The sequence below is a fragment of the Arachis ipaensis genome, chromosome B5, assembly GCF_059453495.1.
Source record: "Arachis ipaensis isolate K30076 ecotype BB chromosome B5, ASM5945349v1, whole genome shotgun sequence".
Classification (NCBI taxonomy): Eukaryota; Viridiplantae; Streptophyta; class Magnoliopsida; order Fabales; family Fabaceae; genus Arachis; species Arachis ipaensis.
Window position 1 is genome coordinate 13,466,113 of NC_142440.1, and position 16,054 is coordinate 13,482,166.

The 16,054-nt window shown below is 36.3% G+C and overlaps 1 protein-coding gene across 2 annotated transcripts; it reads left to right on the forward strand.

The window, feature by feature from the left end:
• The first annotated feature begins 3,349 nt into the window (after nt 1–3,349).
• Nucleotides 3,350–6,831, forward strand: LOC107642964 (GRAS family transcription factor). 2 transcript variants are annotated; one of them, XM_021123067.2, is made up of 2 exons: nt 3,350–3,665; nt 3,813–6,831. In XM_021123067.2, the coding sequence occupies exon 2, from the start codon at nt 4,507–4,509 to the stop codon at nt 6,547–6,549; it is 2,043 nt and encodes a 680-aa protein (XP_020978726.1). In that variant the 5' UTR covers nt 3,350–3,665; nt 3,813–4,506; the 3' UTR covers nt 6,550–6,831. The 2 variants fall into 2 exon arrangements, with proteins under 2 accessions (XP_020978726.1, XP_020978727.1); XM_021123068.2 differs by having other exon boundaries at nt 3,405–3,645.
• Nucleotides 6,832–16,054: the final 9,223 nt, after the last annotated feature.

Consider the following 16,054-nt stretch of genomic DNA (forward strand, 5'->3'; position numbering starts at 1 on the left):
AATATTCAATATTACAGATAAAAAATATAAACAACAAAAATAGTCAACTATTAAAATGCATTAAGATATAGTTTAAAAGTTCGTGTATAAATTGAGTACATTGTACCTGAAATATAATTATAATAAAATTTCTAGCACTATATCTAGGATATATATAATTTATAAAAAATATTTTTTTAAATAATAGTTATCTATCTTTTATTTTTATATTTTTTTTAATTTTTTAAAAAATTTAATAGGATTACTTCATAAAACAAGAATATATTATAAGTGAGATATAAATTTAATTATAAAAACAAAAAAAATAATTTATTTGAATTAGATTAAATAAATTTTAAAAGTTAAACCTAAAATTTAATTTAAGTCCAATACAAATTGTTTTTAATTTTGATATATTTTATAGTTAAATTTAAATTAGATCATATTGAATTAAATTGGACTTTAAGTTTTTAACACCCTAATTAATCAACTAACCTATTACATTAGCTAGTCTTAAAAAAAAGTTTCTGAAAATCATATCAATTATCAAACCATTTTAATTATTGATTTATTAGTTCATTAGACTAATTGGTTTAACTATGATTAAACTAAAATAACTGTTTTATAATTATATAATTTAATAAAATATAAATAAATATACTAAAATATAATTATAGTTTAATATAAATCTTAAAATGTCATTCAAATTTAAAATACTACATCAACAAAAATCTTACGATCTTATTAAAGTACAAATACAAAAGTTATTAGTTAAATAATAAGTGTTTTTTTTATTGATACTATCATTCATAACTGAAATTATAAATCATAAAATATATAAATAATTTTTTATCTCATTAATTATTAACAATCTAATACTCTTTATATGAAGCAGTAACAATTGATGCACAATTTTAATAAAGTTGTGAGGATAAAAATTAATTTTATTTTTAAAAATTATTTTATTAAAGATAATTAAATTAAATTTTAAAAAATATAGATTTAAATTAATGAAGACTTTTAAATAAATTTTATAATAATTAAATATTTTTTATATTTAAATTTAATAATAGTTTCATAGATATGTACAAAATTTAAATTGTAACGACAATCACTTATAGAATACACGCATTGGAACGAGAATGTTTTTTTTAAATTTTATTTTATTGAGTTAAATCTGAAATTACATATACATACATAGTATAGAAAAAATTTAAAATTTTCAGTAAATATAATAATTTTTTATTTTGTTGGTTTTATCCGTTCTTTCTAAAAAATATCGTAGTTGTCATAATAATTCTTTAATATAATGTAAAATATATCTTATACAATGTCTTATATCATATGTACAACTTAAATTAAAAACTTATGATTATAATTTTTGTGTTACTTAAATTATACTTTTGTATTATTCAACTAATTTTTTTATATTTTTTAATTAATTATTTTGTATTTTTATTAAAATTTATAGATTTTTTTTGGTATTATTCAACTAAACAATCTGCATAATTAAAAATAATTTATGTATTATGGAATGAACTAAATTTTTTTGTGCCTTTTAACAATATTTTTGTGTTTTTCTTCCGTTATTCAACTAAAAAATTATACAATTTAAAATTACTTTACTTTAAAAAATATTTTTCACATAATAATATATAAAAAATATTTTTATATTATTGTATTTAAATATAATTAATAAATAAAAATATTTTTTATATAAAATATTTAAACATAAAATTATTTTTATTTTTTAAAATAATTTTTTGAATAAAGATAATTAATTTTTTTTATAAACTCACCCAAATAAATTCTAAATCTACGAATATTCTAAGTTTACTATAATAGATAAATCTTGTAATAATCACAAATTTATCCACAAATAATATAATCAACATTCCAAAATTACTATTTAAATTATCTTTCCGTTTTCTAAACAACATACTAACTAAATGAAAAAATAATTGGTTTACTAAAACAAAACATTTTGTAATGAGAATATATATATATATATATATATATATATATATATATATATATATTATTTTACCGTCATATAGCTATAGATTGTTTTATCTAATAGTATATTACATTAGGAAAAGAAAAAAGAAAATAAACTTGAGTCGATAGTCCAAACGAAGAAAGTCATAATCGTTGTATTGCTTGAAAAATTTGGTGCGTCCAACTATTAAGAAAAAGAAAGTGTAATTAGTAACAGTTTTAACGGCGTCAACTATTTTTAAAAGGAGTTAGGAATTAACATTTAACAATCCGCAAATATTTGTACTGTACTATAATTACAGCCTTCGCATTTGCATTAGAATTTAGTTTAATAGAAGAAAAAAGGACACGTATCACTAATTTTAATTATAAAATATATCTGTACAAAATCTGTATATAATGAATCTTTATACTAGTGCAACCCTATTTAATATAGGAAGTTCATTTAGGGATTTATTTCATATTAATTGTTGTAAGTAAAGTTTTGTACAATCATCTAATTATATATTACTACATTACTAAAAGTGATTACTTTTAGCTCTTACTATTTGAATAGTCATAAAAAAAAGTTGACAATATAAACAAGTTAACTTTTCTACACAATCATAAAATTATTTTACATTGTCAATCAACAAATATTTAAGAAAGTCAGGATCATGGTAAGTGTTTTTTTTTTTAAATGGTAGATAAAATTTATGCTAAATGTGTTTTATCTAGGACTTTGCTGGAAAATATTTTAAAGTTATTATTTTTTAAGCAAGGAAAAGATTTTTACTGTAACTAGTATATTTGTTTTGGATTCAGTAGATACATGTTAAGATTATTGTAAATAGAACTTTTTAAACCTTTTACTTTAATAAATATAAAACAAATGCATTATAAATTTAAATTTGTATATTTTCTATAAAAAATTTCACTGATAATCTTAATATATATATATATGTGTTTGGGAAACATGTTAGTTAAATTTTTATTTTTTATATCCTTAAATAATCCTATTAACATATTCATTAACAAAATCTTACTTTGATTTATATCAGGCGCATTATGATATTCCAAAGATCAAAATAACTAGAGCAGTCTAGTCAAATGGTCGTGGACGTGTCCCCTCAACAGGGGTTTAGTTTAGTTTATAGTAAAGGGGAAAAAGGAAGGAACAAGATGATGATGGTGCAAAGTAGCATGTTGTGTTGTTACTCACTCCCACCAAAAAGCGAAGAACCCAATGCAACGGTCAATTGAACGGATACCCGCATGATGGGCACGTGCGGCGGCCACTAGTCACTTCCCCCACAACGGTCATATTTCACCGACATCACACAACGGTCACATGATTATATGGCATCAGCGATGGGCCGTTGGATGATGATCGTACGGTTGAGAAGGGGAGGTTGGGGTTGTTCCGTGGTGCCCGCTGTCATCATCTCTATTCCTTTTTCTTTCTCCCTCCGCCGATTCTTACATCAAATCAGGGTTTAGTGTAGGCCCAGCCACGCACTCACACCACAACACAACTCACTCACTCACTGCGACGATGATGGAGACAGCCTTGGAGTGTTGAAGACCACAACAACATGAAGCTGGTTCATGCAGGGGAGAGGACCCTATAGCATAGTGTTGTGTTAAACTATAACATCTACTATTATATAAAAGCACAACGCTTTTAAGGTTTGTGTTTTCTCTTTTAGGTAAGTGATTGATGGCGTTCTGAGAGGTGTTAGGGGGCTTTTGTTTCTGTTCTTGTTCCCTCCCCTGGCGCGGGTAATTGAGCCATGACGTTGTTGTTGAGAGTTTCCGGTGCTAATAATAATGATATGGGTTTGAATGTTTCTCAGGAGTTCAGCCATCACTACCACCACCACCACTTTGAAGGAGTATGTTTCTGTTTCCCCTCCCTTGTTTCTGTTAAAACTACTACTACTACTCGGCACTTTGCCATGACCCTTGTTTGAGTTTATCTGGAATCCGATGATCGTTTTGTGCATGTGTTAGGTTAGTTTCTTTCCAAATTCATTCTTTCATTCTTTTATTGTTATTACTTACTTACTGGGTTGGGACCATTCTTTTTTTGCATATACAGATTCATTTCTTCACATACATACCTACACACTGAATTTGTAAAGAAACACACTAGAAAGCTTGATTAAATTTGTTTGAAACATATTCATCGGATTCCTTTCTTTTTTCTCTTGTTTCTCATTCTGTGGACACAAAATCTTGCTAACTAGAAACTTCATCCACTGGCATTCACTCTGCATTTCCCCTCTTGTAAAGTTTTGCTACATACATGTTGATTGTTGGGCCAGGGTCTAGCTAGTTGAGAAAACAAACACATACATAACATTTTCCTACATCCACCATATTATATATTACATACATCACTTGATCAAGCTATTTACTAGATACAAAAGAAAAAAGGGAAGGGAAAAAGAAGCAGGTACCATAGCAGAAGCAGGAAGCAGCAGCAGCAGCATTGGGGAAGAGAAGGAAAACGGGGGGATTAACCAGCAACAGAAAAAGCAATAGAGGATGTTGGCTGGGTGTTCTAGTTCTACATTGTTGTCACCAAGGCATAGATTGAGGAGCGAACCATCACCACAGTTTCATCATCAAGCTTGTCATCTTCAGCTACCACCTTCCATGAGCACGCAGAGATTGGACTTGCCAGCTTGCACCTTCCCAAGGAACAACAAAGTCTCACCAAGGCCTTCTGTTGTCACCACCAACACCAACACCAACAAGCCCATTGAAGCCAAGACAAGCTCTTATTCTCTCAAGCAGCACATTAGGCTTCCGCCATTGGCAACCACACCACAAGTTATCACATCTGCACCACCTTCACCCTTTCTTGAAGCCAAAGAAGAGCCCTTCTGGGACAACAACAACAACAACAACAACAGGAGCTTGAAGAAGAGGCCAGTGGATAATGACGACTCTTTTGACAGCAGAGGCAAGAGGAAGAAGGGCAGCAACAGCAACAGCAACAGCACCAGCGACAATGGCGATTCTTCCGATGATGTTATGGAAGAAGAAGGAACAGGAGAGGGTCTGAGTTTATCTGCAAACTTCTGGTTACAGCCATCTTCACTTCCTCCATTCTCTCTAACATGTTCAGGGGAGGAAGAGAGGGTGTGCTTCGTTCCAAGCGAGGTGGTTTCCGCCCCTTGGGTGGAATCCGCAATAACAAAGATAACAAACCATGGCGAGAAGGAAGGCGAGGGTGGTGGCAGCCGCTTCCCTCCGCCACAACCCTCAGCCTCCTCCAACACCTCATCAGAGAGCCAAGGTTTAAGCCTCAGGCTGAACGAGAATCCTGAAGTCGGAAACGGTTCAGGTAACCCTTACCATAACCACCACCATGAAGAAACCACCGCGGAGGAAGACGAAGATATCCAAGAGGAGCACCGTGGATTCGAGCTTGTTAGTTTACTAACCGCATGCGTTGAAGCCATTGGAACAAAGAACATCGCCGCAATCAACCATTTCATAGCGAAATTAGGAGATCTTGCTTCACCAAGAGGAACAAGTTCAATGAGCCGAATCTGTTCTTACTTCACAGAAGCCCTAGCCATAAGAGTGACGAGGCTATGGCCTCACATTTTCCACATCACCATCCCTCGGGAGCTCGATCGTGTTGTGGAGGACGAAAACGGCACCGCATTGAGGCTCTTGAACCAAATCACACCGATCCCTAAGTTCCTTCACTTCACATCGAACGAGATGCTGCTGAGAGCCTTCGAAGGCAAAGACAGAGTCCACATCATAGATTTCGACATCAAGCAAGGTCTTCAATGGCCGAGCTTGTTCCAGAGCTTGGCTTCCAGATCGAACCCTCCCAGCCACGTCAGAATCACCGGCATCGGCGAATCCAAGCAAGATCTGAACGAAACAGGTGACAGGCTCGCCGGTTTCGCAGAGGCGCTGAACCTTCCGTTCGAGTTCCATGGAGTGGTGGACAGGCTGGAAGACGTGAGGCTGTGGATGCTTCACGTGAAGGAGAACGAAACGGTTGCGGTGAACTGCGTGTTCCAGCTTCACAAGACTCTGTATGACGTAAACGGCGGAGCGTTGAGAGATTTCTTGGGACTGATACGAAGCACGAACCCCGCAATGGTGGTTGTGGCGGAGCAAGAAGCAGAGCACAACGATATGAGGTTGGAGGCTAGGGTTTGCAACTCGTTGAAATACTACTCAGCGTTGTTTGACTCGGTTGAGCACTGTCTTGAAGGGGATAGCAGTGCGAGGAGGAAGATAGAGGAGATGTTTGGAAGGGAGATTAGGAACATTGTGGCTTGTGAGGGGAGTGATAGGTTGGAGAGGCATGAGGGTTTTGGGAAGTGGAGGAAGATGATGGTGGAGCAAGGAGGGTTCAGGTGCTTGAGTGTTACTGAGAGAGAAAGGGTTCAGAGCCAGTTGCTGATGAAGATGTACCCTTGTGACAGTTACAGTGTTAGGAATCATTCAAGTGAGGCTCTCAGTCTTTGTTGGATGGACATTCCTTTGTTCACTGTTTCAGCTTGGGCACCTCTTGATGCTGCAGGAACCTCTTCATCTGTTTCTCAGCCAATTTGATTTCATTTCTTTGTTTCTATACACACAAAGGGAAGGTAACATTCTTTAATTTCTCTAGATAGGGGGATCAAACACCAAAGAAATTTGTTATTATTATTCTTTCATTCTTTGTTGCAGATAACATTTCTTTCTTTCATTAATTAGATTTATTTATCATTTCTCATATTTGTAGTAATTCAATTATTTTTATAGTCCAATTCTTTGTATGTTTTTGGAGTTGATCATGATTCCAAGTTTTATTCATTTTATATGTGAAAAAGTGAATTCCATTGATCTGTGTCAGCTTCAGGTGTGTCTAACTCTAGCTTCTATATTTCTGCTGTTTCATTTCATATGGTAAATATTGTAATAAAGTTCATGACAGGTCATTTTACTTAAATATCAATATCAATCCAATATAATCATATAATTGCAAGCATTTAATGTAATGAAGAAAATCAAAATCATGCTAGTGCTAGCAACAAGTTGGTGAAAGTGACAATTCGATTCAGGCAGGAAAATGACGAATCCATACGAGTGTCCTTCCGTGTTCCTCCTCACCATATCTTTCTTGTTATCAACTTATCATCACTCATTCCGATGCGATAGAAGGTGTATTGCTTATGATAAGTTGGATCGATGATTAACATTAACGAGCAAGTTGATGAGGGGAGGAGGAGGGTTTTATGTGAGACTCTTCAAGATATTTCGTATTATTGTTATGGCCAACCCATAATGTTATTTTGATACAATGATGATGCACCGTTCTAATCATTAAATGTAGGGTGTCGAGTAGGGCCGGCTTTACTCTGGTCGGATACTTTGTTTTGATTTTATTTATTTTGTAGATCCTTATTCCCTTATTCAACATTTAAAATTTTAAATACAACGAAATCTAATAATATTCGGATTAAACTTATTTCGGGTCTACATAAAGTAAACATCGGGTATGAGTTTAAAGACGAAGTATTGAGCATTTGAGCTTCAAGATATTTGTCACCTGTGGTCTGTGGAGAAGTGGCTGTGAGAAACAAGAAAAAGCAAAATCAAAACTTATAAACAATATCTTAATCAAACAAATGAACAAAGAAATTAAACAAAAAATAAACTCTCAAATCTCAACTTGATTTGCCTAAAATGCTAATACAGTTTTAGAATAAAGACAAATTGCTCAAATAAAATAGTTACAAATTTATATTATCAGATTGTAATTTTCTTAAATTGAATACACAGTTATTGTAATTTTTATACATCTATATAGTTTTTAGATTAATATAAACTGCTATCGGTAGCCGCAGTTTACATTTAAAATGGTGTGCATACAGAAACGCTATAGGTAGTAGCAGTTTCTGAAAGATTGAGGTAATGCATAAACCGCGAGATTTATGAAAAATTTTGCTTAATTCATAGGAGACTCTAACAGTTTAAGTGGAGCTGATTTCTCTTTCTCTCTCTTTCTCTCTCTATATATATATATATAAATAAGTGCAAGGTAATTAAAAAGAAGTGGAAATATTTAGAGATTTAATTAATGGAACATAAATTAAAATACTATTTTTGACAATTTAAGATTAAAAGAAGATTTATTAAATAGATAAAAACTGTATTAAATATAAATAGAGAATCAATGTGGATCGTCAAAATTTTAATTCAATCTGCACTCAAATATAAATAAATATAATTTAAATTATAAAATTTTTAAATTTTTAAAAAATAATACCAAATATGCTATATACGTATACTATATTAATAAATATTGTCCATTTAAATTTAATTTTTAAATAAATAAAATTTAAATTATAAAACTTTTAAAATTTAAAAAATCAATACCAAACTTCTCCTCTTGTATGAGTAAAAAAAAAGAATATTAAAGAATAAAGCAATGTATGCTTTATTGCGTATGCTAGTCAATTTAGATAGACTCCTATACGCGGCTGATTGTCAAGATGACTCGGATCCACATCACTTTTTTTGTTTTTACTGATTTAATCAAAACTATTCAATTATTGGTTTAGCACCATGAATGAAAACGTGAAGATAAAAACCAAACACCACCATGAATTTTATTCCTTTTTTAAATACTAAGTACATGTCCGTCGACCGTAGTTGATAAATATGAGAGTGGCCTCATTGTCTCCACCTCAGCACAATCTATGTAATTAATATGTTCATCATCTTTTATTCTTTTCTAACAAGATGGCCCCGTGTTGCCATACAAGGCACATAGATTTTTTAAAAAATAATTTTCTTAAAAAAATTTATGGCATGTGTACAAGATGTCTCTGGTACGGGTTGAGAGATGGATCGAGAACTTGCGGGTTGAGGCAGATGCCGGATCACTTGCCTGGAGCAATGGGGGGTGGTACCTGCAAAGACACTCCGACGCTCAAGTCAGAATGGATCTAAGAGGTAGAAAGTGTGAGGAATGAATGAATACCTGGAGGGGCCTGGGTTCTCTATTTATAGGTGATGGTGAATATCTTATCTTATCTTATTTGGCTAAGATAAGGGAGACGTTTGAATTATCTTATCTTATCTTATCTTATTTGGCTAAGATAAGAGAGACGTTTGGATTCGAAAGTTGGTTAGAAGCTCTAGTGGGCTGGTTCCGAGCCTTTTGGAAGGGCGAAGCGGGTCGGACCCTAGTAACCGAGTTCGGGGACCGTTCTGGGTGTAGGATCCGTGGGCCGGATCCGTAACAGTTGCCCCCGGAGCAAGAGAGTGAGGGTGCTCGGTCTCATCGCTGGACAAACCTTTTCCTCGCCGTTGTGGTTTGGCAAGGAGATCGTTGTTTGGTTTTTCCAATCGAGGTCGAGGATTTGGGGAGTTCCTAGCCATTTCATGGTCAGGCGAGGAGCGCGTTGTTTGGGCGTCTCATCACATGCCGGGTTTGATGACCGTTCCGAAGAAGGGCCCGGAGATCGGGTCCGGAACAGTTGCCCCCGGAGCATGAGTATGCTTTCTTGGTCTCAATGCTAAGTCATTGGAGAGTCTGATTCTCTGTAGTTCGGGAGACTGTGAGGGGCCTGAAAAGGGCGTGACGTCATCATGCACCAATTGGTAGGATGTTGGTCAGTATGGCTTTCCGCAAGTTGGAAGACCGTCAGCTCATGCTTGTTTTGTGTGGCCTTTTTTGGGCCGTTATTGTGAACTTATTTTAGGCCTCTTGGTGGGCCGATTTTAAGACTTTGTTTATTTAGCTTATTTGGATTCCCGTTTTGTTGGCTTTGCGGGTGATCGATTCACGAGTCACTATTTTTGTTATTTGGATATCCGTTTTATTGGCCTTGGGTGATCGATTTCCGGGTAGCCGTTTACTTATTTGGATATCCGTTTTATTATTTGGATATCCGTTTTATTGGCTTCGGGGTGATCGATTTCCGGGTAGCCGTTTTACTTATTTGGATACCCGTTTTATTATTTGGATATCCATTTTGTTGGCCTCGAGGTGATCGATTCCCGGGTAGCCGTTTACTTATTTGGATATCCGTTTTATTGGCTTCGGGGTGATCGATTCCCGGGTAGCCGTTTACTTATTTGGATATCCGTTTTATTATTTGGATATCTATTTTGTTAGCCTCGGAGTGATCGATTCCCAGGTAGCCGTTTGCTTATTTGGATATCCATTTTATTATTTGGATATCCATTTTGTTGGCCTCGGGGTGATCGATTCCTGGGTAGCCGTTTGCTTATTTGGATATCCGTTTTGTTATTTGGATATCCGTTTTATTGGCTTCGGGGTGATCGATTCCTGAGTAGCCGTTTGCTTATTTGGATATCCGTTTTATTATTTGGATATCCGTTTTGTTGGCCTCGGGGTGATCGATTCCCGGGTAGCCGTTTACTTATTTGGATATCCGTTTTATTATTTGGATATCTATTTTGTTAGCCTCGGAGTGATAGATTCCCGGGCTGCTATTTTTTGTTATTTGGATATCCGTTTTATTATTTGGATATCCGTTTTGTTATTTGGATATCCGTTTTATTGGGAGTGGGTAGACCGATGTTGTTTTGTCATAAGACGAGGTCTCCTGGTCCGAAGTCTCGTCGTAACGTGCTGCCATTGTACATTAGGCTTATTCTCTATTTTAGGGCTAGCTCACGTAGGTGTGCTATACTCCTGACCTTGTCTGCAAGGCCCTACTTTGCTTCTTTGTCATTTCCTCCCATGGTTCTGCGTGAATTTTGGTGTCCATCGAGATCAGAAAGGAAGATGCCTGCCGCGTCTCGGGATCTGTTGCGTAGGGCTAGTGCTGATGTTGTCGTATTCTACCGCGGTTTCCCGGTCTCTGTGGATGGTTCCGACGGAGCCATCTTCTGCCATGAACTTCATTAGAAGGTATTTGGTAAAGATGACGGTGGAGAGGTCGTTGATTGTTTTTCTTCCGAGGATGACGTTATAAGCGGTGGAGTTCTTGAGGACCACGAACTCGGACATGATTGTCTTCCTCTGGCTTCCCGTCCCTATGGTAAGGGGAAGAATGATGGAACCGTCTGGCTTGAGGAAGTTGTCTCTGAGTCCCGTGACACCGTTGCGGTGTGTTTGGAGATTTTCGTTGCGGAGCCCGAGCTTGTCGAAGGCACCTCGAAAGAGGATGTTGGAGTCTGCGCCGGTGTCCACCAGTATTCTCCGAACTAGTTTTGTTCCGATTCTCGCCGAGATGACGAAAGGTGCGTCTTCGGCCGAGGTGCTATGCTGGCAATCCTCGGGCAAGAAAGTTATCGTTTTGTTGGCTGTGGTAGCTGGGGCTTGATCTCTGACGGCCAAGACTTTGAGGTCCTTTTTTAGTGTTGATCTTGACTTGCCTGACACATCCTTGTCTGTGATGACATTTACTACTATGGTCGGGTTGTCTTCTGGACTTTCCCTGGGAGGTTGTTTTTGTGTTCTCGGGTTGCGTCCTTCCCTCTTAGGCGACCTGTCTTTTTCCGCGCGTTTTGGTTCTCTGATGATTTGGTGAACTCTGGGAGTTTGCCGTCTCTTATAGCTTGTTCGAGGGCGTCTTTAAGGTCGAAACAGTCTTGTGTCCTGTGCCCGTAACCTCGGTGGTAGTCGCAGTAAAGGGTCTTGTTGCCGCCCGTTCTTTCTCTGAGTTGTCGGGCTTTCGGGATAATATCCCGACCCGCTATCTGGTGGTATATCTCGGTAATCGAGGCTGTCAGGGGGGTGTAGTTCGAGAATTTCCCGATCCTGGGTGGTCGGTTTGTGTTGGTTTGTTTGGGTTGGTCTCTTTGACTTTCTCTGGGCATCGGATTATGGCGGGAAGTCGGGTTGCCGTGTGGAGTGTTGCCGTTTTGCCGTTTATTGGCGGCGACGACCTGGCTGACCTCCTCGTCGTTTATGTAGTCTCTGGCGACGTTTTGGATCTCGTGCATGGTCTATACTGGCTTGGTGGTGAGGTGTTTGCGGAAGTCTTCGTTCATGAGCCCGTTGGTTAAACAGAGGCTTGCGACGGAATCCGTGAGTCCATCAATCGTTAGGCATTCATCGTTGAAGCGGTCCAGATATTTTCGTGTTGATTCGTCTTGTTTCTGTGTGACCCCTAATAAGCTGATGGGGTGTTTAGCTTTGGTAATTCTGGTGGTGAATTGGGCCATGAACTTCCGTGAGATATCATGGAAGCCAGTTATGGATCCGTTGGGGAGGGCATTGAACCATTTAATCGTTGGCCCAGCTAGGGTTACTGGGAAGGCCTTACCTCAGACCGCGTCAGCGGCCCCTTCCAGGTTCATCCTGGCCTTGAAGGCCGTTAGGTGCTCCTGGGAGTCCTTGGTTCCGTCGTACTTCATATCCGTAGGTTTGTCGAAGCCTTTAGGGAGTTTTGCTTTCAGGATTCTTTCAGTGAAGGGAATGGCTCCCATTATCACGTGGTCACTTCTTGTGCGTTTAGCCTCTTGATGTCGTCGGTCGTTGTCCGTTTCATGTTGATGAGCCGGGTTGCGTGGGACGCTGTGATCATACCTTTTGCTATGTCGTCGTTCAGGCATCCTGTCATGTCCGTGGTCACGGCAGATGCTGCGATTGTATCTCTTGGCATGTCGCCGTTCTGGCGATCCGCCGTGCCTGGTTTCATGGCGAGATCTTGATCTAGAGGTTGCGTGACTTCTATTTTTTTCGGCGTTGTGCTTTTCTTTGGGTGTAACTCGGCCTTTGAGGTCTTGCACCCTGAGGCACAGCTCTTGGATTATCTGGACCGCCTTCTTTCCTAGGCCGTCGGGTGGCCGAGCTTCAGTGGGAGAACGGTTGTCCTCTCTTGGTTGTTGCTGGGTTGGGGTTGGTTGGCGATGTGCCGCGCTTATTATCCTCCCATGGGTGGGAGGAGTGTTATCTTGGAGTTCGGGAGTTGGGGTGTTGGGTGGAGGATTGCTCCTCGAGGTTCTCCGTCATGCCGCCACAATTTGGCTGTCCCCCGCATCTATGCAAGAACTTTGAGAACTTTCTTGATCTCTTAGCTCCTGAGAGGTCTGAGCTTGGCCAGGGTGGTAGCGTTTAAGGAGGTCGTTCATGATGAGCTTCCTTATGAATTTTCAGTAAGGTCCGAAGGGGGATCATGGCGACAGAGTTGTCATAGGTGAGGCGGCGGATGGCAGAGGTTTGGAACCTGGTGTTGAAGGAGGTGACCCCGTGGGTTTGGAGGAAGCGCTTGAAGAGTTCAAAAGAAGAAGTAACAACGGTGGGCATGGAGCCAAAATAGAGGGAGAAGATGGGGCCATGGTGTTTGGAGGGACGGATGAGGGGAGTGGTGAATGATAGGGTCCAAGAGGTGGAGGTGTCCCACTAAAGAGATGTGAGACTTTGGGCTCGGAGGATTTAGAATTTCACCGTTGGAATAGGGCGAGGGTGCATAAAGAGTGTTATCACTAAGAAGGTGATTGCAAGTCGAAGAAACATTGTTCCTTTGGGATTTCGCCGTTAGAGTAGGACGAAGGTATGTTATCACTGCAAATGTGATGCAAGTTAAGGAAACATTATTCCTTTGGGATTTCGCCGTTGGAGTAGGACGAGAGTGTGTTATCACTGCAAAGATGGTGCAAGTTAAGAAAACATTATTCCTTTGGGATTTCGCCATTGGAGTTTCGCCGTTGGAATAGGGCGAAGGTGTGTTATCACTGCAAAGGTGATGCAAGTTAAGAAAACATTATTCCTTTGGGATTTCGCCGTTGGAATAGGGCGAAGGTGTGTTATTACTGCAAAGGTGATGCAAGTTAAGGAAACATTATTCCTTTGGGATTTTGCCGTTGGAGTAAGGCGAATGTGTGTTATCCCTGCAAAGATGATGCAAGTTAAGAAAATATTATTCCTTTGGGATTTCGCCGTTGGAGTAGGGCGAAGGTGTGTTATCCCTGTAAAGGTGATGCAAGTTAAGGAAACATTATTCCTTTTTGCTCTCAGCTACACCCAAGAAATCTGAGTTTGATGATTGCTCTTCTGGGTTATCCGCCATGCTGCCACAACGTTGCAAAGTCCCCACAGACGGCGCCAATGTACAAGATGTCTCTGGTACGGGTTGAGAGATGGATCGAGAACTTGCGGGTTGAGGCAGATGCCGGATCACTTGCCTGGAGCAATGGGGGGTGGTACCTGCAAAGACACTCCGACGCTCAAGTCAGAATGGATCTAAGAGGTAGAAAGTGTGAGGAATGAATGAATACCTGGAGGGGCCTGGGTTCTCTATTTATAGGTGATGGTGAATATCTTATCTTATCTTATTTGGCTAAGATAAGGGAGACGTTTGAATTATCTTATCTTATCTTATCTTATTTGGCTAAGATAAGAGAGACGTTTGGATTCGAAAGTTGGTTAGAAGCTCTAGTGGGCTGGTTCCGAGCCTTTTGGAAGGGCGAAGCGGGTCGGACCCTAGTAACCGAGTTCGGGGACCGTTCTGGGTGTAGGATCCGTGGGCCGGATCCGTAACAGCATGAAATATGGATTGTGTGGATGCTACTTGAGTACTTGATTAACAACAAATGGCAATGCTTGTGTTGATTCTGAAATATATTAAAAAAACCTCCCTCATACAATTTAAAAAGAATAAAAAAATGATAATATCACACTCTTATTTTTTATTATATTAATATACACATAATTTTTTATAAAATATATTTATATCAATTTATGAAAAGAATAATGTTATCAAAATAAAAATAACAATATTCATTTTTTATATGATAATTTATTAGTCTTAATAGACTGATCACTTTCATTTAGAAAAAAAAGTAAAATAACAATAAAATTTTTGAGAATTTTAACTTAGAGTCAGGTTTAATTTGGATAAACAGTTTAATTAAATTTTTTTTTTTAAAAAAAAAATAGTTCAAATAATAAATGCCTATATTAAAAGTAACTTATAAATAAGTTATTTTATATTTAGATTTTTAGTTCTAAAAATACTTATTTTAAAAGAAATATAATAAAAAAAATTATTATAAAAAAGTCATTTTTTTAACTTCTCTATAAGCTCTTAAATATATAGCTTCTTAGAAAATTGTAATTTGATTTTAAAAATTACATCAGACATTAATACTACTATTTTTTATAAATCAAAAACTCAAAAAATTACTTTTAAAACTTTTTAAATGAATCTTTAATTAGTTTTTGAAAAAAATATTATTTAAGTATTGCACAATAATAAACAGTTGATATATATATATATAAGTGAATAGTGCAAAATAAAATAAAAATTGTTCCTGTAAATAAACAAAAATATTTGCACTTAACAACATAGTGAATATTCCTAATGTTTTACGAGGGTAAATAAATCGGCACGTTAAGTTTTCATTGATTAAAAAAAAGTTATTTTTATTAATATAATAATATATGATTAATTAATTATATAAATTTTTTTTTGCACTCATGAGATGTAAAAATTAAATTCTACACTTAATTATGTATAACCATAACAAATGTAGCTATTTTTTATATTTATTAAAAAAATGAAATTAAATGATGGCGTAAAATAATACTTTAAAATTATAATCTTGCTAAAATGTGTTTATAAATCCATAATATAATACTATACTAATAGTGTGATGAGTTGAGTTGAGAGTAATGTTAGTATGTTACACGATTATTATTTTTAGTCAATAATAATTTATATTTATATTTATAAAAAAATTTTATATAAAAAATATATAATTTATATTTATTAAAATTTATACATATATTAATAAAATAATAAAAAATATTGAAAATTATTTGTCGCAAAGTTTTTCGGATTAAAAAATTTAAATATGAAAATGAGATGTGTAATATATTTTATTATTGTAATTTTGGATGTTTTTTAAAATTGTGAGATGTACATAAATTAGAAAGTCCGTTTTGTATTTAAAAAGTTTTAAAATTTTTTGATTTGTATTTAAAAAATTTTAAAAATTCGGAGTATACAAATCGGATAATTCGATTTGTGTATCCCAAATTTTTTTAATTTTTTAAACACAAATCAAAAAATCTAATTTGTGTACCAAAAAATTCGAATTGTCCAATTTCTTTATATCCTATAAATCAGACTGTTCGATTTTAATTTCT